At 44.3% G+C, this 20,450-nt stretch overlaps 2 protein-coding genes across 6 annotated transcripts in view; both read right to left on the reverse strand.

The window, feature by feature from the left end:
- Positions 1-106: 106 nt before the first annotated feature.
- Positions 107-4,978, reverse strand: IMPDH2 (inosine monophosphate dehydrogenase 2). Of its 2 annotated transcripts, XM_016149904.2 has the most exons (15): positions 4,793-4,978; positions 4,311-4,359; positions 3,988-4,089; positions 3,803-3,877; positions 3,254-3,460; positions 2,667-2,754; positions 2,395-2,594; positions 2,225-2,315; positions 2,030-2,125; positions 1,716-1,787; positions 910-1,053; positions 681-825; positions 441-584; positions 277-360; positions 107-178 (listed from the first exon to the last, which is right to left on the reverse strand). In XM_016149904.2, the coding sequence occupies exons 1-15, from the start codon at positions 4,888-4,890 to the stop codon at positions 157-159; spliced, it is 1,617 nt and encodes a 538-aa protein (XP_016005390.1). In that variant the 5' UTR covers positions 4,891-4,978; the 3' UTR covers positions 107-156. The 2 variants fall into 2 exon arrangements, with proteins under 2 accessions (XP_016005390.1, XP_016005391.1); XM_016149905.2 differs by lacking the exon at positions 1,716-1,787 and having other exon boundaries at positions 4,793-4,955.
- Positions 4,979-5,229: 251 nt separating this feature from the next.
- QRICH1 (glutamine rich 1) overlaps positions 5,230-20,450 on the reverse strand; it is a 35,012-nt gene continuing 19,791 nt past the window's right edge. For all 4 annotated transcript variants that reach the window (XM_016149898.2, XM_016149899.2, XM_036218772.1 and 1 more), the window contains 7 exons: positions 15,531-15,708; positions 14,723-14,877; positions 13,462-13,576; positions 8,561-8,669; positions 8,054-8,205; positions 7,627-7,717; positions 5,230-6,182 (listed from right to left, as the gene is read on the reverse strand). In XM_016149898.2, coding sequence (XP_016005384.2) covers positions 5,990-6,182; positions 7,627-7,717; positions 8,054-8,205; positions 8,561-8,669; positions 13,462-13,576; positions 14,723-14,877; positions 15,531-15,708 — 993 coding nt within the window. In that variant the 3' untranslated portion in view covers positions 5,230-5,989. The remainder of the gene's footprint in view (positions 6,183-7,626; positions 7,718-8,053; positions 8,206-8,560; positions 8,670-13,461; positions 13,577-14,722; positions 14,878-15,530; positions 15,709-20,450) is intronic.

Here is a 20,450-nt window from a genome sequence, read left to right on the forward strand (position 1 = left end):
CCTCAAGGCCCGGGGCTTTCTCTGGAAATGAGGGTGTGGTGTTGTGTGTATCTGTGATGTGGTAGCTGCAAAGGCCCATGTGTCTAATGACTTCAAAAACCAAGCATCGCTTTTTTCAAACTTTTATTGAAAAACCAAGAAGATACACTGTATTTTTCAGAAAAGCCGCTTCTCATACCTGTAAGCAGGAGAACCAGCTGTGAGGTAAGGGCAGCAGGAGGGAGGCATAGCAGGTCTCCACCCCAAGGCCAGGGTGGGAAAGGGTTGGTCACTTACGAATGGAGGCCGTGGACGCCACCTTCCACTTGTGCTGAGGATGTTCTTTTCTCAAACTTGAGCTCCCCAGAATACATCATGGCTCTGGAAAGGGGCAGATGTTGGACATGGGTAGCTGGCCCTGGACCAGCCCCTCAACCCATGTCCAAACTCCCCAGGCTTACCGCACTTGGGTCAAACTCTTGGCACCAATATCTTGGCAGGAGTGCTGGATGCCAGCGATCAAGTAGGGGACAAATTTGTGGATGGACCCTTTGTCTTGCACAGCCCCAGACACCCCCTGGGCCACCTTGATTTTGTCAGCTTCACTGCAGGGAAAGGCAGTAGACGTGGACAAGGTCAAAGCTGAGATGAGACTGTTGTTAGTGCAGGGCTGGTGTAAAGTAACTAATCACCTGTCCCACCTGAAATATCGGTTCTGGCTACTGAGATGCTTGTCCATGGCGTCAAGAGAGCCCATACCACGGTATTTCTTCAGCCGAATCCCATCAGAGAAGAAGTACTCTCCAGGGGCCTCGGTGGTAGCAGCCAGAAGGGAGCCCATCATGACTATGGACAGATGGATTACTGGGGGCAGACCCTGAGTGGCACTGGGGAAGGAGTCCCCCAGGCTCCCTAGGTGCTGGGCCTCACCTGTGGAGGCCCCAAGGGCCAAGGCTTTGGCGATATGGCCCACATTTTGGATTCCTCCATCAGCAATGACAGGAACACCAAAGCGCCGTGCATATTCTGACACCTTGTACACTGCTGTTGCTTGGGGCCGCCCGCAGGCTAGCACTGTTAAGAGATGGAGGAACAGAAGGGTGGGTGGAGTTAGTGGGGGCAGGCAAGGGGCACTGTGGCCACAACTCTGCACCCACAGCTCTCAGCTATACCTATACCAGGACTGCAGCCTGGCTGAGGACAAGTCATTTCTGGGATGGCTATTGCCTCCCTGCTTTGAACAGTACAAAGAGCTGTGATGGTCACCACTCACCCTTGCGTGTGCACGTGCACGTGTGCATGGCCCAGGGCAGCCTCAGGCACATGCAATCAGCAGCTGGGAAAGCCCCGCCCAACTGGTATCAGGTCGGGTAGGGGTCACCGTGCAGTTAGTACCCAGAGGACCACCCCTTCCTACATGGTGGGCAGCTCAGGCATGATCAGGGCAGTGGTTGTGTGGAAGGAAGAGTGTTTCAGAGTTGGTCCCTCAGGGGTACCTACTGCAAGAGGTGTGGGCAGAGCAGGGCCTACCTGGGGAAGGACATCCTGCCCTGTAAACATCCCAGGAAGAGGAGGGGGAGCTATATGTTCTCGAGCAGCCCCCAAAACCATGGTCTGTCATTCAGTCTGCCCTGCCCACCCAACAGCACCACAAACCCCGGGAGCTACAGCTACAGTCAACCAAGCAGCCGGGCAGTGGGCAGCTGGGCCGGGCTAGTGGGCCGGGCCGGACTTACTATAGCAGCCCGTGACAGTAGAAGGGCATTTGGGGCTGTGGGACTTTATGTCTGGAGGGATCTTGGGAGCCGCTAAATAAAACAAACAGACCAGAGTTTAGAGAGGGCGCAGAGCAGGAGCAAGGAGGCCAGGCTAGGCAGGGGGAGTGGCAAGTGAGGAATGACGAGAGCTCGTCTTGCTTCCAGCATGTCACCCATCCAAGGGGCCTCTCTGGCCCTGTGGCTGCCCCTATTGAAGGACTCATTTAATTCCCAAGAGAGTGCCTGGCTCCAGGGCATGTGGATCTAAGGGCCCTGCCAAGGTATCTTCTTACCTTCCTGGGTGATGCAGATGGAGCCACTGCCCATGCCCACCCGTAGGGCATCTACACCAGCATCAATGAGATTCTTGGCCTGAGCCGCTGTGACCACTGCAATGAAGAGCAGGGAAAAGGCTCAGGTAAAGGTCTAGGTGGAAGCCTAGCTTCCCTACCCTTGCCGCAATTCCTTCTGTGTCCATGCTGCCTCACCATTGCCCCCAATGACCTGGAGATTGGGGTATTTCTCTTTGATGTACTTGATCATGTTGATCTGGAAGATGGAGTTTCCTTGAGAAGAATCCTGGGACAGGAAGGAAGTCCCGGTGAGACTGGTATGACAGCTGCCCCTTCCGCCCCACTCTGCCTGTGCAGCAGCTCACCAAAACGACTGCGTCCACCCCAGCCTGGGCTAGCAAGTCCAGCCGATACTTGTCATCTTCATGCGTGCCGATGGCTGCTCCACACAGCAGCTGCTTCTTGGTGTCTTTGGAGGCCAGTGGGTAATCCCGGTTCTTCTTCAGGTCTGTCCGGGCAATAATGGCCACCAGCTCATCGTCTTCATTCACGATGGGTAACTTTCCTAGAGGCAGAGCAGAACATGAATCAGGCCCCGATCTTTGGTTACTGAGCCCTTCCTACCCCTAGGACTCACCTTTCTTGCTGCGCTGCAGAATTTCATTTGCTTCCTTCAGCGTGATGCCTGCTGGGGCTACCACCAAGTCATCTCTCTTTGTCATGATCTAGGAGGGAGGGGAGCTATGAGGAAGGACCAAGAGACTAGAGCTCCCAAAAGGCCCTGTCCTTAAGGCAGGGCTGAGGTTCTAAAAACCATGTTCACACACCTACACCCAAACCACCCTCCTCAAGTGAACCCAAAAGTACCTACAGCAATCTAGTTGGAAGTGTGAGAACTGAGTAGAAAGGACAATATGGTATATGGAGCAGCCTGCTACACTGTGGAGAAAGAAGGGCCAAACCAGACCGATAAGAGAATTAGAAGAGGCGGCTGAAGTTGGTCCTTAAGCACTGCCTTCACCCTGGGGATGGCAAAGTGTACACGCTGGCAAACACTTGGGTAGACTGAGCACCTCTGGTAGGGCAGGGCTGCAGGAACCCCATGAAGTGATCAGTAACTTGGCTAGGCACTCATCTTTCCTGGAAAGCCGAGGCCCTCAAAAATGCCATTCAGGCAACAGAAGCCAGGTTGCCAGAGATTGGCTTGGCTACCAGTGCACCCACCTCTTCCAAAAACCGGTCGTGCTCCTCCTCCTTGAGAAAATCAATGTCCCTTGAGGAGATGATGCCCACCAGGCGGCTCCCCATCCGGCCTGTGTCGGTGATGGGAATACCACAGAAGCCATGCCGGGCCTTGGCTTCAAACACATCCCGTACTCGATCCTTGGGGCTGAGGACTACGGGGTCCGTAATGAATCCCTGCTCGTATTTCTGGAAGGGATGGTGAGAGGGCATTTCTGAACTGCTTTCATCAGGCTCTTGGTCTAAAGCCTGAGGTCTGTGCCAGCTCCCCCTTTGGCAGTGCCATAGGACCAAATCACACCAACACCTCAAACTCTGGGACAGGAAACGTGGGTGGGCTGTAGGCACTGTCCACCTGGTCCTCTTCTGTCGCCTTAAGACCCAGGGTCAGGCTTTTATGCTCAGAAATTCAACTCCACAGTGGAGATAAAAGGATCCTAAATGGGGAACAAAATAAATTCCCCACTCCCACCCTGCTCCACCTCAGTGCAATTCCCAGGGACTCCTGACAACGATCCTTGCCCTTCTGACCTTCACTTTTCGAACTTCGTTGGCCTGGAATTCAGGTGTACAGTTGTGGTGAATGAAGCCAATACCACCTGTAAGCTGCCGAATAAACAGAAGACAGAGGAAAAGTGACAATAAGAAATGAATGACTACGCTTTTGAGAAAGAGAGATCGGGCCCGTTTCTGCCCTTACTCCCCATGGTGCTCACCGCCATAGCTATGGCCATTCCAGCCTCTGTGACCGTGTCCATAGGTGAGGAAACCAGTGGGGTCTTCAGAGTGATCTTTTTGGTCAGAGCAGAGGTCAGGTCCTGAGGATAAAAGACCAGCTAATGTGGGAAAGCACCTCATATACCTCATGATGATGCCAGGTCCCCCACAAAACAGGTGCCCTGTGTGACGTGCATGCTAGCAAGACCATTCCATAGAAGCCACCCACAAGGCCAATCTGGCAAAGTAGTCAAAAAGACCAGGGTTTAACAGCACCTTACCCAATCTTCATGCTAAGGACTCAATTCCTGGCCATACTCACCACCTGGTCTGCAGTGAAGTCGATGTACCCGGGGAGAATGAGAAAGTCACTATGGAGGAGGGGAGCGAATTGGGAGTAAGGCTTAAGCTTATCGCAACCCAAGACTCCATCCCCATAGATCATCTAATAACGCATTTGGACAGAGATGGCATTGACCTAAGAGCACGTGTCACAGGCAAGGCAGAGCACAAAGTGGAGATGGTGACAGAGAACCTTTTCTGCCACCTAGCTGTCATCGGCACCCCTGGAACCCTGACAACTCCATGTGCCCAGAGAATGGAGTTTCTGGCCTGAAATCCCAACCACTACTAAGATGCCACCTCCATCCCACCCTGCTTCAGATCCGTCAAAGTGAACCCCGGAGATGGGTGGAAAATTTCTGGAACCTGTCTCCCATGCCGGGCCCAATGGAAGCCCCACCCAGCCTCCCAGCCTAGCGCGCCTCTCCTCCCCTCGCCCAGGTGAGCCCACTAGGCCCGCACTTGTAAGTGAGGCCGTCCCCGCAGTTGAACAGCTGCTGTGCGGTAAGCCCGTCGTCTGGCACGTAGGACGTGCCCCCGCTAATCAGATAGTCGGCCATGGCCAGCGTGCGGAAAAGTCGGGTGTCGGAGAGAACCACGCCGCAGAGGCCGCTGCCGTCAGGGCCGCGCCAATATACACCCGCCGCGATCGTCACTCCGCCCTACGTGCACGGACGTCAGCACGCAGTGCGCGGAGGCGGAGCCAGAGCGTATGTGAGGAGGGGGCCGGCGAGGGGTGGCATGCGCACATTACGACCCACACAGCCAGGGAGGTTGGGCTGTTCAGCTTCTCCGCCCCCTCCCGCAGGACCGTGGCCCGTCCCAATGAACGGACTAGGTTTTGCTTCCACTGTCCCGCCAGTCTCCTCCCAAATAAAGAGGCGTTGTTCACTAGCATGTTGAAAAGACGTGCTTGTCATTCTTAATAAACAACTAGATTAAGAATACATAAGAGAAACAGAGTGGTATCTTTATATGATACACAAGTGTATGTTACAAGAATTCCATCAGGCATAGGAGCCTCAGGTTTAAGGCCTCATTGTTAGGCCAAAAAAAAAAAAAAAAAAAAAAGCATGGTAAAGTTTTTACTTTAACATCTAAAATGTCACTTGTCTTAAAGGAGGGTGTAATAGAAATTGTCTTTAATAAATCATAATTGAAGTTCCCCTCATTTTCCTTCCATTAAGATGCTAAGTTTATGTGAGCATGAAGAAATGACTGTGGCTCCCCTGTGGTCAGCAAAGTTGGCCAGAGTGGAAGCCGGCTGAGGAGATTCCTTGGAGGGTCCATCCATTATTAATTCCATCTTTCTGGAGGAGGGGAAGGGGCCACATTTCTCACAGTCCAAGCCCTTTCCCAAGGCCCCAGACAAAAAAAAAAAAAAAGACAAAAAAAAAAAAAAAAGTCATCCAGCAACTTTCTAGGACACCTGGCTCTCAGGAAACCCAGAGCCCCCATGGGCTGAGGACTCTGTGGCAGCAGGTTTATGAAGATGCACAGGAGGCAAAATTTCCTTTTACATTTTAAACAGAAGCAGTCTGAAAGCCTTCATAACTACACCAATAAAAAAAGAAAAGAAAAAATGGAGGCCTCTTCTTTAGTGTGAAAGTCTGTCCGTTTTTTCCTGGATGCTTCCCCTTACACCACGGCTAAGGGATCTCAGTGCATGGTGCTTGCACTGGCCACCGCAATGGCCTCCTGAATTTCTCGTATCACCAGGATCCGAGTCAGCATCTGTCCCATCTGCTCTCTGCTGATAGGCTGGACTGAGTACCAGATTGGGCTGTTGGGGGCCACCACTGGCTCAGGCGTCAGGTAAAAGGTGTCATTCCGGCCTTTCACACTCTGGGGACTGAAGAATATTTCAGTAAAAGCTGGTTAAATTCACACCGAAATCTCAACTCAACCCTCCCACCTGAACCTTCCAGCCAGATGCTGTCTGGGAAGGTAACAACTCTGGAAGGTATGGTGGCACATCTGCTGAATTCCACAGAGCCAACACATATTACCTCTAGGATCTCCTCCGAGACTACTGCGAATGCCAGTGATTGGCTGCCTCTCTTCTGCTCCTCCCTCACATACTGCCAGCTGTAATACCTCTAACCAGCTGCCTGGAGGGCTCCCAGGACTCACATCCCACTTGGAACCAACTTCACCGCCCAGGACTACCTCCAAGTCCTTGTGCATGTTGTTTCCTTTACCAATCCACCGATACTTCCTCAGTTCTACCTGAGGGGCTCTGCCTTCCCAGGTTGGCTATGATGTGGGACGCTTACCTGAGCTTACCACTCCCCACCCCCTCAATGTTGTGCTGTACTTCTCTTAAGTATTTAGCACATGCTATCCTCTCAGTTATTCAACCATCCACTCAAGATTTATCAAAGGGCTACTGTGTTCCAGTCCTGCGCTAGGTGCTGATATTAATGAGCAAGACCCAAGAGTCCCTACCTTATGAAGCTTATAGATAAGAGAAGCAGACAGTAATTAAATAGTTATACAAATACATATAAAATGACCAAAAAAAAAAAAAATGTAAATGCAACAGAGAAAACAGCCTAAGGGAAGAGGAGGGAATCTGAAAATGCTTCCCCGATAAAGCTGTGTTTGAGAATGGGGATGCACAGAAAATAACCAGCCACATGGGTAGGGGTGAGGTAAGGTGGGTGTTGCCCAACAAGAAAAAGTTCTGTGCCGAGGCCTTGAGAAAGGGAGAGTATGATGTCCTTTAATGGAGAGGAGCCACAGTGTAGCTACAGAGCCAAGAGCTACATGGCCATGAGGTTAAAAGGGGGACTGAATGAAATGCTGTCTCTGCCACAGTAGGATTACTGTCTCTGTAGAGTGAAAGAAAAGCATGGAAGGTTTTAAGTAACATAAGACTCACAACAGAGAAATAGCTTTCTGGCATTGCTGTGAACATGACAGCCAAACAGCAGGGGCAAGAGAGAACAAAAGCCAGGGGAAGGAGTCTCCCGCTAGACGGATGGTGGTGGTGACAAAAGGTCAAGCCTAGGAAGATGCAGGGCTATGCTCAATATGGGATGGAGGCAACCCCTCTCTATTTACCTCTACTTTCATCACCTCTCCATGAAAGGGGGCCCATCAAGGAGCAGGGACCCCTTTTATATCATAGTGCTAGGCACATCACATGCTTTGGAAAAAGCAGTAAGCCTGCTTTTATATTTAGCTTTTTGGAAGTCTGTTTTTACTCTCTGTAGGGGACTAGAGAATGCCTCTGCACACAGGTACGCAGGTGCAAAAACACACACACAGTCACCCACTCAAAGCCTCCTCACCATTTAAAGAGGTAGAAATCGTAGAGCTTGATGGGACATCTCAGTGGATTCTCTGGATTTTCCGTCTGTTCTGCATACATGTCATCTGTAACTATAAAATACACAGCCCCCATCACAGATATGGCACCAGATAGCCTTGGCTCAGGTCCAAATTAGGAACCTTAGTCTTCTAGCCAACCCAACTAGGAAATGTTGGAAGGGGAAAGGAAAGGGTGTGAGGCATGGGAATTGACTATGAAAGGAAACGGCAAGTATCTTTTTGGGCATCTCTGCTTCTTGAAGAGTTTGAAGTTTCTGGCTGAGAAGGGAACGGAGAATTCCTATCCAGCAAATCCCAACCTTCACACTCATCACTAGCCATCCCCAGGCAGAAGGGCAGAGCAGAACAAGTAGCACCTGTTTCTGAGCCCCTGCCTCCTTCTCCTACCTTTCTGGCCAGTCTGGTGGATCCCAAGTGCCTTCAGGTACCGAATACTCGTGCTTTTATCCTTAGGATTAGAGGGGTTCTTCTTTGTCTGTCGCAAGACCTTGGAGAAGGCCAGCTTCATGTGCTGGTCCACTGTCTTCAACAGGAAGTACCTGCACCGCAATTGAAAGCAAGGCAAAGGGAGGGATGCCAGGAGGAGACCATGACTTACCCTCCGCCATCAGTGCTTCAGAGGAGTCACTGCCCACACTCCCAGGATATGGGCAGGCCCACACCCAAACACACTAGTGGAGAAGCCACATCAAGACTGATGGTAGAGGCCTGGCAAGGCTGTCTGCCTCACTGGTCACCACACAAAATGCAGCCAAGTGGGGCTGAAGGCTTTCGGATGCCCAAAGGCTCTCAAATGTGTGTTAAAGGAATTCAGAAGTCTGCCTGGATAGTTTCCACCCTCTTCACTGGCCGGATGCCAGCAGTGGCTAAGCATGAAGCCTCTAGAACACTTACTTGGTGTTAAAGAACATGAGGGTGGTCAGCAGGGTGGAAGGGGAGTGAGCCCCAAGCTGCTTGCACTCCCACAGCATCTCCTCAGTCACGTGGCTGGGCAGGACATAGCCTAGGAGGAATAGAGTACTGCTACAACAAGAGGATGGCAGGCGGTCCCAAAGGTGCAGGATGGGAGGTGTGAGGCATAACAAGGACCACACAGGAGTACAAGTTTAACCAGAAGTCTCCCTGGTATGGCAGAATCATCTAGGAGGCTTGTTAAAACACAAATGGCTAGGTCCCAAAGCAGAGTTCTGGGGTGGGACCTGATAAGATGCATTTCTAACAAATTCCTAAGATCAAACTTTGAAAACCACTGCTTGACATACAACTGATTGTTCTTACCTGATGCTAATTCTTCCTTTAATACAAGGTTAACATGGGACAAAAGGATAGCCCTTGGGGAAAGTGAAACACCCAAAACTCTAAACCAAACTCTGTACATACGCATACTTCTCTGAAGAGAGGGTACAGAGCTTTCATCATATTTCCAAGTGTCCGGGACCCAAAGAACTGGTATGCACGTCCCTGTTTACATGTACTAAACCATCTGTCACATTTTCCATCTCTAGAAAGCATGTCCATTCTCATGCCCTCTATGGATAAAGAGGAGACTGACATTCTTAACTGTTACAGGTGCCCCCACAGGGCACTCTGGTTCATAAGCAAATTGACAGTAGGGGGTGGGGGCGAACGCTGATAGTTTGATCACCAACCCCACTTCATGTGTTCATCCAACAGTCAATGTGAAAGTGTTTTTGTACCAGACACTGAGGGCATGGTGGATTAAACAGCAGCAGACACCAACATTCTCCAGACAAGCAGTGAGGGTGTCACTTCTTAGAAGCAGGGAAAGAAATATTCTGCCTAGTACACTCCTCTTTTCTGTTCTTGCCAAAGCTGGCCCTCTGACTCTGTTAGTGCACTTCCATCTCTTTAGGGCTGCTCTACTACTCCTGCATTTTGTGGCCCAGTTACAATGAGATAAGCTTCTTTGCTCTTAGACATGTCTGGAGCAGGACGAGTGGCAGAAGGCAGCCCTTCTCAGGAAAGGTTAGCCTTAGGAGTGGTCCTAGGCATACCTTGGCATGCCGTATTTTTTCTGGGTTCACTCTGCCACCTGGTGTCACTTCCCTAGCATTGACTGCTTCTTAACGACACAACTTAAAGTGAACTTTAATACCTAAAAACCAAGACTCCTTGCATGGGACAAGGGAGATACAGATAGATATTATATAAAAGCCTTGTAGTTCTGATTCTGAACTCTAAGAATCAGAATAATCTATTTTGTTTATATTTTTGGTTCTCTCTACCGAAAGGCCTAGAAACAATGATCAACACAGGAGCAATGAGCATGCCTAGCATCCAGACTTTGGTACTGAAATACCATTTACCACTAAAAGAACCGGGCTCCATGGAGAACGGATTGCTTCCAAACTGGGACAGGAACATTTTGGCAAACCAAAAATCAAGGAAGAAGGGTGTGTCAAAAGAATTTATGGGCCAATTTAAAGATGCTCCAAATAGCTGAAGATGGGACAATCTGAGCATCAGTAAAGATAAATGCAAAAGACTGAATCATATTAAACACATTTATATTCATTAGTTCACAAGGACTCTTAAAAACAAACAAAAAACCACCCAGCTAATTGGTTATCACTGGGGAAAGATGGTGAACCAACTAATTCCTGTGAAAACTGCTAAACAACAAAAAAAAACAGCCCTTATATTTCCTCTTCGTATAATCTATTCTGCTAGGAATTCAAAAGGTTGACAAGGGAAAGTTTCTTTGTGTTTCAGCTAATAATGAGGAAGTAATAACATTAGAATACCACCATTTGCAAATAATGAATTAATGGATTTAGACATGGGTATCGGATGGAAATAAATAACCCATCTACACTGTAACTCTGCCAAAAAAAAACCACACATACAAAAAAACCCAAAACCTGATCGATCAAGTGTTTATATGCATCTACCAATTAACTGTAAATACAGGGAAAGAATAATATAACAAACTACACAATGAGAATGTATGTATCCAGCAAAAAGTAGACTCTGTGACACTTGAAAAGGCTAGTTTCTTCCATAAATAAGTTGCCAGAAAAAAAATCAAGAGGGAAATTAAAGATTAAGGCTAAATATTAAAAGGTATACCAGCAATTTCAATGTGTGGACCTTATTTGCACCATGTATCAGATAAACAAAATTATGACATTTATGAGACAGAAATTGAAACAAAGATATTTTGATGACATTATGAAACTATCATTAAAAAAAAAAGTCTAATAGCACTGTGGTATGTTAAGAATACATATTAAAATACTTATGAAGTGTTTGGGATTTATTTCAAAATAATATGGGAGGATGGGTGATGTATATATAAAATGAGATTTGCCATAACCACTAGGTACACAGAAGTGTCATTTATCTATTTTATGTTTACTTTCATGTTCTTGAAATTCCGTAATAAAAAAGTTTAAAACAACAAACTCTGCATAGCCACACTTGGCTTGGAAATTTGCAGATCATAAAGTTTGAGTCACTCACTCAGGTCTCTGATCTAATGATAGTCACTAAGATCGACCATGCTCCTCATGCCCTCAGCATCTTCCATTCCCCTGCGCTTTGTTCTTCAAAGTACTTACTTAATCATAAATTAATTTGGTTATTTATACACTGTCTCCCCCTATTAGTCTGTAAGCTCCATTTTGTTCACTACTATATTATCTACACTTGAAATACTGACTGGCATACAGTAAGCACTCAAAAAAATTTGTTGAACCAATAATTTTTTTAAAAGGTTAAGCATGTAACTATGTGTGCTGATGGAAGTTAACTAGACTGTTTTCAACTCATTTGGGTAAATACCAAGGAGTGTGACTGCTAGACCATAAGGTGAGAAAATGTTTACTTTTGTAAAACAATATCAAATTGTCTTCTGAAGTGACTGTACTACTTTGTATTTCCACAAGCAATGAATGAGAGTAACTATAGCTTCTTATCCAACATTTGGCGCCGCCAGTGTTTAGTATTTTAGCTATTCTAATAGCTGTATAGTGGTTATCTTGTTATTATTTTAATTTGCAATTTCCTGATGACATACGATAAGCATCTTTTCATATACTAATCTACCACCTGTGTATCTTCTTTATTGAGGTACCTGTTCAGCCCTTTTGCCCATTTGTTAATCAGGTTGTTTTCTTATTGTTGGATGTTGAGTTCTTTGAATATTTTGGATACCAGTCCTTTATCAGATATGTTTCGTAAAGATTTTCTCCCAGTTTGCAGCCTTTTTTTTTTTTTTCATTCTCTTAACAGTGTCTTTCACAGAACAGATGTTTTTAATGAAGTTCAAATTATGTTTTTTCTTTCATGGATCACAGCTTTTGGTGTTGTACATAAAAAGTCATCACAAAGCCCAAGGTTGCCTAGATTTTCTCCTATGTTAACTCCTAGTTTTATAATTTTATAGTTCTGTATTTAGGTTTACATTTATAGTTTTACATTTAGTTCTGCATTTATAGTTTTACATTTAGGTTTACAATCCATTTTGTGTTAGTTTTGTGAAGGATGTAAAGTATATATCTAGATTCATGTTTTCAAAGGTGGATGTCCAGCTGTTCAAGCACCATTTGTTGAAAAAGACTATCCTTTATTGAACTGCCCTTGCTCCTTTGTCGAAGGTTAAGTTGATTATATTTTTGTGGCTTTATTTCTGGACTTTCTATTCTGTTCAGTTAATCTATCTCCCTATTCTTTCACCAAAAACCTGCACACAATGTTTACAGCAGCTTTATTCATAATTTCCAAAACTTGGAAGTTCTTCAATAGGTGAACAGATAAACAAACTGTAGTACATCCATACAATGGAATAGTATTCAGCAATAAAAAGAAATGAGCTATCTATCAAGCTACAAAAAGACATTCAGAAACATTAAATGTATATTGCTAAGTGAAAGAAACCAATCTGAAAAGGCCACATACTAAATTATTACACCTATATGAAATTCTGAAAAAGGCAGAACTATGGACACAGTAATAAGACCTGTGGTTGCCAAGGATTCAGGGGTAGGGAAGGAAAACTGACTAGGTAGAACATAGGGGATTTTTAGGGTAGTGAAACTTCTGTATTATACTGTTAATTTTAGGTACATGTCATTATACATTTGTCAAGACCCACATAATGTACAACACAAAGAGTGAACCCTAATGCAAACTATAGGCTTTAATTAATAATAATGTTTCAATATTGGTTCATCAATTAACAAATACACCATACTGATACAAGGTAATAACAGGGCAAACGCCATGTGAGGGAGAATACCGGAATTCCGCATCCCTACTCAATTTTTCTGTAAATCTAAAACTGCTCTAAAAAATAAAGTCTATTTAAAAAATAAACACCTCAGACATTCTACTGCAAAACTCATGTTCTTTCCAACACAACATGCTGCCCAGGAAGTTATCTATGGGTAAAGCAAAAATTATGTTCTATATATGCAGAACATATGTTCAAACATAAAGAAACCCCCCTATATGTAACGTGAGATACCTAGATAAAACAGTTCATAATTCTTAATTTTTGCAATGATTCTAATTTGCATCAATAACTTTTAATTAAAAGAATGACTACCCAACACTTTGTATGCCCCGTGTCCTCGTCACACTGGGACCAGTTGGGTTCGGTGTCTGGTAAGCAGTGACCCTTCCATATCAGGGTAAGCAGCACAGTCGATGCTGGTACCTGGGATTTATAGCATCCTCACTCGCATGCTGTATCACAGCAAGCCACACAAATAGCCGACGCTCTTTTTTAAACCTAGGTGGGAAAGACATCTAAGGACTAGGAAGACTCTTACCAAGTGGAGTGACTCGGGGCTGAATGTCCTTCAGAACTTCATGTAGCCACTCCGTAAATCGAACATAATAAAGATCGGAGAAAATGTCATCAACTCGTCCATTTTCAAAAAGATACTAAAAGAAAAACAATCGACAAAATTGCTGATATTCTCCTGAGTAAGGCTTTCAGGGGAAATAAACGTTTCTCTTCCAGTACCATCGCCTATCCTTACCCACTCTCCCCTTAATATACAATACACCAGGTCAAAACTGTCCAGCACGTGACACTTTCCACAGTACATTTCAAATCATGTGAACCGACTCTCACAGCATTTAAGTCAATGGGGCGGATTTTGTGAATGCCATTTCACCCAGGTGAGGCATTGTCCTGTGGTAGCAAAAAACGTGGGCCAGCCTCTTACTAGCTGTGGTGTAAATTAAATAACTAGTGCAAGTCTTATAACTTTTGGGGCTCGGCTTTTTTGTCTGTAAATGGAGATGACTGTGCCTGCCTTCAGGGACTGGGGAGACCATGGAATTAGATAGCATGTAAAGCAAGTCACCCAGTACCCTGAGTGACCGGGAAGAAAGAATAAACTGGGAGGCAGACTTTTCTTAGGTGCAGACAACAGAGCGAGTGCCAACCAGCAAGAGCTTTCCCCCCATCGTACTATGGGCTTTTCCACGAGAGCATTCAAACACTAAGAAAACCACCTCGGTTCTCCTAAACTGCCAGTCTAAACTGAATTTCTGTTATGCTTCACCTTAGATGTCCTGAAAACTTAACTACAGTTGTATATTCTAACTAGTCTCCTTCAAATAATTATTTTGTGTTAATGCAGAGAGTAAGACAAGCAGTTATGTTAGTATCAGACTTTGTTTTGGATAAATTGCTTATATGTAAACCATGTTTAGCAAAAAGTGTTATATAAAGTACCTTGTGATTAAAAAAAAAAAAAAAAAAAAAGGCTCTCAGGTAACAAATATACCAAATATTTTTTTGTGTTTTTGTCTGTTTGTTCATTTCTTCTTTTTAATATGCCAAATATTTTAACAAAAGTTCTCTAGATGGTGGGATTATAAATGGTTTATTTTGTAAAATGAACATGTAGACCTTTTACAATTATAAAATAGTACACCTAAAAGCTTATTACCTGACTGATAGAGAAGGTCCTTATTATATATATAACCCCTTGCTTGTCATTTTACTAATTTGACTAAACAGCAAATACCTGATGGGAATACAGCTCAAATATGTTCCTGTAAAGTTCTGTTTCCTACCTTCTGAATGCACAGGAAAATATAGTAGAGTACATCTGGGTCATAGGGTTCACCTTCTCCATTTCGAGCTTCCCGAGTCATTAGACAGAGCCCATAGTTTAACTCAGCCACAGCAGAAGAGATAAGATCTTCTTGGAATCGCAGAAGTTGGCGCCCTACAACACAAGCCCCAAAGGTGAATGAGGGACCTGGCAATAGTCATCTCTTTATTGGTCACTCATATCCTTAAAAGGAAGGCTCAAAGCATATATTGCTCATCAGGGTGCTGGGATGGAAATTGTCACTTGTATCTATGATCAGAATTGGCCTACTAGTGCAATACCCCTCCCTGTACACCCTATTATGCCAAGAGTTTCCTTTCCACAATCCTCTCTACCTCACACGTCCTGAAAATGTTTATTAGAGCCATATGAAAGCAACAAACAAACAATCCCCAAAACAAAAAGCAAAAACCCACAACAAAATCCAAGCTCTATAATAGGAGAAAAACATAATGCTAAGGAAGAAGGGCCTGAGCACACTCACTGGTTCCTATCTCCTCCCAGAAGTCGCTCTGCCCAGATTTAGGCTGACTCCAGAAATCCATATGTACAAAAATGCCGGTCTTGGGCATATCCCCATAAATCCCACTCATTTGCAGCTGGTCAGGCCTGCGTATTGCTCATCCTGAATTCAGCATACTACTTCAGATGAAGCTTCCTAGTCCCCAGAGCCAAGAGACATCGCTTTCCTGCCATTCTGTTCTGCTGCTTCTATGCCACCGCATTTTAGACAGAGTCCACTCCCCCTCTCACTCCCAAACACTCACTCCCAATGGGTGCCAGCCTGTTTTGAGCATCCTTCTCTAGCTCAGCATTCTTGGTCTGGGCCCAGTTTTTCCATACTTCGAGCCCTTCTTCTGGCTTCAGAGAATTTGGAAGCAGAAGTTCTGGGGAAGGCTGTGGCTGTGACTGTGGTTCAACTTCAGCAACCTGGACAGTTTGAGCCTGTGAGAGAGAAACCATTAAAAAGTGTCAATACTGTTTTGCATCAGGCCCTTTGGCAAAACTCCCAGAAAAATGTTCTATTTCTTTTAATAATGATTAAAAAAAGTCTCTCCCTGCTGTCCTACTTTCAAGAAACTTTGGAATTCTACTCCTTATCCCAGGGATAGCAAGGCCTAAAACAGTGATTCACAGCCCTGTCATACTTTTGAATTTCTGATTTAAAACACCAATACCTGCACTTTATCCCAGGATCTCTTTTTAAAGAGTTATCAGTCTTTTTAAAACCTCCCATTTGTAAAAAAAAATAATTCTAATGCTAATGTTTAGTCACTGCTCAGAATTACCGGCCCAAAGCATTGCTCATCAAACTATAACAAGCGAACAAATCATTTGGAGATTTTACTAAAGTACAGTTTCTGATTCAAAAGGTATCTAACAGGACCTGAGATTCTGCATTCCTAACAAGATTCCAAGTGAGGAAACTGATCTGCAGACTATACTTTGAGTTATCAAGTGTCCAGAACAGTGACTGTTACACTTGGTTATACCTTAAAATTATCTGGACTACTTTTAAAAAATACTCATATACCTGAACCTTAACCCCTAGAGATTCTGATTTAATTTGTCTAAGGTGGGGGGCCCTGCTGTTATTAGTATTTTTTAAAGCTCCCCAAGTGATTCTAATGTCCAATCATGGTTGAGAATCATCGTTTAGAGAAACAAAAATACAACAAAGAAGTCATGTCTCTCTTCCTGCCATTGTAAAATGAGAAAGTAAGGCTTGTGGCTCTGTGTTGCTTCTCTAACTAGATAGAAGGTTCTGTTTTTTTCCACGTTCTTTCTCAGTAATACAGCTCTGGGTTATAAGGACTTTTTCTGAAGACAGGAGGCACTGCTCTAGCCTCCTGCTTCCAAAGGAAGAGTAGTTCCAATTCTCAATGGTCTCATAGCCAAGTCATGCAAAGCGGCAGAGGATGTCCCCGAGTTGGAATCACAACCCCTACAGGGTGGGACAGACAATGACACAGGTACCAAGCACAGGTTCTTAGGTCTCACACACCTATCTAAATTCTGAACAAATTTCCTTGAGCAATTCTCCATTCCAGGGCTGAGGAATGTCAAATCGTTCAAATTATAAAAGCAAAATATAATTTATTCATGATATATAAATGTGTTTATCAATAAATAAAAATAATGACTATCCTACTAGCTTTTACAATGTACATTTTAAACAAGGAGATAAAGCAACACCAATGCTGGGCCCTTAAATGATCATTGGCCTGGCACTCCGCTCTAGACACACTCAACCATCACTCACCTTGTTGAGTCTCGCCCACTTTCCCAGTCTGGATTTGCATGTTTGTGGAAATGACTGCTAACTGTGAGCCTCCACCTATGTTAACTAGACCTTCCCTTAATATACTCAGTGAGTAATGTGTATCTCCAACTGAACATCTCATAGCCACCTCAAATAACATATATGAAAAGAACGCATCCTTTCCCTATCCAGAACTATTCTCCACAGAGTTGCCTCCCTACCTTGTTCAATGATAACACCAACTACCAAAGCTGGAGATCCAGACGCTGACTGGGTGAGTAGGTAGCAGCCAGAGCATGTGGGGCAGTGCTTCTCTACTTGCCTTTCAGCCAGGCCTTCTCCACAGTGAGTTTACACCCACCAAATGTAACATTCCTAAGCATCTAGACATCCAAAGCTCTTCCACACATGTCACAAACATCAATGGTTGAAAATCACTGATGTAAGCAGGGTCTTGTACACCGTAGTATAAAGTTTTTTCCTATTTACAATGGAGCCCTTGGAGAGTTTTTGGCTGGGAAGTGACATAATCTTACATTCAAAGAAAATTATTCTTGCTGGTCTATGGAGAATGGAATGAAGAACGAAAGTGGAAACAGGTGCTAATGGCCTGGCCTAGGATAGTGGCAGTGGAGATTTAAGAGATTTTGAGAAATTTGGTGGTAGAACCAATGTCACTTTTTAATAAACTGGATGTGAGGAGGAAGGAAAGGCTGACTCAAAGATGACTGTCAGGTTTCTGGCTTAAACAAATAAATGGGTGGCTGATGCTTTCACTTTCTGAGACAGGGAAGTTTTTGATAGTGGTAGAGGTGAAGCTATGAAGAGCTGAGATATCGTCAATAAATCCAAGTAAATAAGTTGGCTGCTAAATGTGTGGGAAGGGTTTCAAGGGGAAAGGTCTGGTTTAGAGATAAATATTTGTGTGTCAATGCAGCACAGGGGTTAAGATGGGCTGCAGAGACAGCCTGTCCAAGGTGGAATCCCAACCTGCTACTTAATAACAGTGGCCTTACCCTTGTTGTTTAATCTCTTTGTGCCTCAGTTTCTTCATTTGTAAAATGGAGTTGGTAATACATAACTCATAAGGTTGGTATGAGAATTAAATGAATTAAAATATTTAACACTGAGAATGGGACTGGCAAGACAGTGTCAAGTGATTATCATCTTCAGCAGCAGCAACGGTCATCTAGAGGATGCTAAAAACCATGGCAAAGGACAGAAATCTCTGAGGGAGAAAAGAGGGCTAGTACTGAGCTCTGAGGAACATCAACATGTATGGTTCAGAGAGAAATAAGGAGTCTCCTGAGAAGGAAAAAGAATCAGTAGGGTAGAAGGAAAACCAGGAACGTATAATATGAAGGCCCAGAGGACAGTTTCAAGAAGGCAGGTATGGTCTGTCATGTGTTGCTGTGAGATAAAAAACAGATGTGCTATTGGATCTGCCCACAGGGAGGTCACTGTTGACCTTGACAAGAACAGACGCAGTCGTGAGTTGAAAACTCGTTAGCAAATAGTCAGCTTGTGCAGATAAAGCTTTTGAGAATTCTGGAATAAAACAGAGTGAAGAAATGGGGCAATAGATGGTGATAGATGTAGTAAGGGATGGAGGTTTTGCCATAAATTAGGTTTTAAAGACAGGTGAGAGCTTTCATAAAGAGTGTGCCAGGTGAGAGCACAACACTTTGGCATGAGCTCTCCCTACGGTTCAACTCATATCATAGCACAATTACCTTCCCCGTGGGCTGTGAGTGCTCCACGGGCAGAGACTGTCTTATTCATCTCTCTGTTCCCTAGCACTTATCTGATAAAGAGGAGAGAAGATGTTTGCAGTGTAAATGGACAAACTCCTCTTCCCTATGTGATGGGTACTCTTCCCAATTTTTCTTTTTCTGGTAATGATACTGGATATTAAGTCCCTATTAAGACTTTCCCAAAGGAGACAGACATACACTGAAGAACATGAGCCCACTAAAATGAACTCCAGAAAAGATGCTCTCCTGGTGAAGGGACCAAATGTAAAAAACATAGAGGGACCGATGAGCACCAAGAGGCCTGACCTGCAAACTGGACCAATGGGCCCAGGAGAGCTGAGGAGAGGCCTGAAGAACTCCATCCCTGTGAGCAAAACTGAGTACAGAGCCCTATTACAAGTCTCCTGGCTGGTCTCTACTACTACATGCAATCAATTCTACACACTAGCACTTGATTCTTCTTATCATGACCCAGGATTCTGGAAAACTTTTCCACCACAGATCATCAGATCAAGCTGTACTCTTCATCCCAAGCAGATAACCCCTTTGCCCCTAAACTAATGCTTCTCTCACAGCCCGCTTCTCATGTTTCCCTGGGCCATGTCCCTTCTTTCCATCCCTGATTCCGTATTCATGCTATTCCATTCTTTTGTCAATCTAAGCTAAAGCTATAGAGCATATGCTACTTTTCCCACAAAGATGCCTTTGCTTTTTAACCTAGAATGATTTTTAAATTTCTAGTTTGTCTTTGTGTGTGTGGCACACAATGTCATACTTGATAATGCTGCCTTATAAATAATTCAAAGAAATAGAAATCTTATGTTCTTATTCCTACCACTGGACTATGTAAGTTACCTGAAGCAATGAATCTGTCCTGTTCTACTGCTAAGCCTGACAGCTGGATATTTAATAGTTCCTTAACAAAATCACCTAAGACAATATACTATTATCTTTATGGAACCTCTTGGTCAGCATTTGTTTAATCAGTCATTTATGGCCTGAGTTTCTGAATGTGGTCCCTGGTCTAATGGTGCCTTGGCTGTGCCAGCTCCCTTACATGCATTCCCAGGAGCCCCTGCCCTTTGAACCACACTGTTTATAGCAGTTTCATGAGATTAAAGGCCCTATATCCATTCTAAAGGTCTGCTAGACAAGGAATTGGAAAGTTTACTAATAGTCTTAAAAAAAGATAGCCTTAAGATGAACAATTAAAAAAAATAAAAGAGCCAAACAATTTTAAAGTTAAAATTTCAAGAGTTGTTTCTGCAACTTTTCTGTAAATCTAAATTACTTCAAAATAAAAGCTTAAAAATTTTTTTTCCACATAGTTGTCATGACAGAAGTCAATTAACCAAGGCTTATTTTGACTGTTTTTAAGGAACATAAAAACACCTTTGGGAAATCTTACTGCATAGATGGTTTGTTCAAGATTCCCAAAGGTGATTATTTGTAACAGACCAACCAAGAGGTATTTTAGATCTTCTAATTTACCTACACTGTGTCCACAGATGACAAGAGGGAATAATTTCACAGCCTCTCCACTGTGATTAGTTTATAGTCTGTGTGTTAAACTACAGAAGTTCCACTAGATCAGTTCATTTTGTGATGCACAAAGTGGTTCCTGGGACAGGAATAACATTTGGGCTGTCTTATTAGTCTCTACCTAGAAC

This window comes from Rousettus aegyptiacus, unplaced genomic scaffold (assembly GCF_014176215.1).
Source record: "Rousettus aegyptiacus isolate mRouAeg1 unplaced genomic scaffold, mRouAeg1.p scaffold_m13_p_4, whole genome shotgun sequence".
Lineage (NCBI taxonomy): Eukaryota > Metazoa > Chordata > Mammalia > Chiroptera > Pteropodidae > Rousettus > Rousettus aegyptiacus.

What these genes read in the sequence shown, in the direction of transcription:
- IMPDH2 (XM_016149904.2), bottom strand. Translation starts at nt 4,890, where the DNA reads ATGGCCGACTATCTGATTAGCGGGGGCACGTCCTACGTGCCAGACGAC. An exon ending in TCTGCAGCGCAGCAAGAAAG is followed by an intron (nt 2,595 to 2,666) that starts GTGAGTCCTAGG and finishes CTCTGCCTCTAG; the next exon opens with GAAAGTTACCCATCGTGAAT. An exon ending in GGCCCTTGGGGCCTCCACAG is followed by an intron (nt 826 to 909) that starts GTGAGGCCCAGC and finishes ATCTGTCCATAG; the next exon opens with TCATGATGGGCTCCCTTCTG.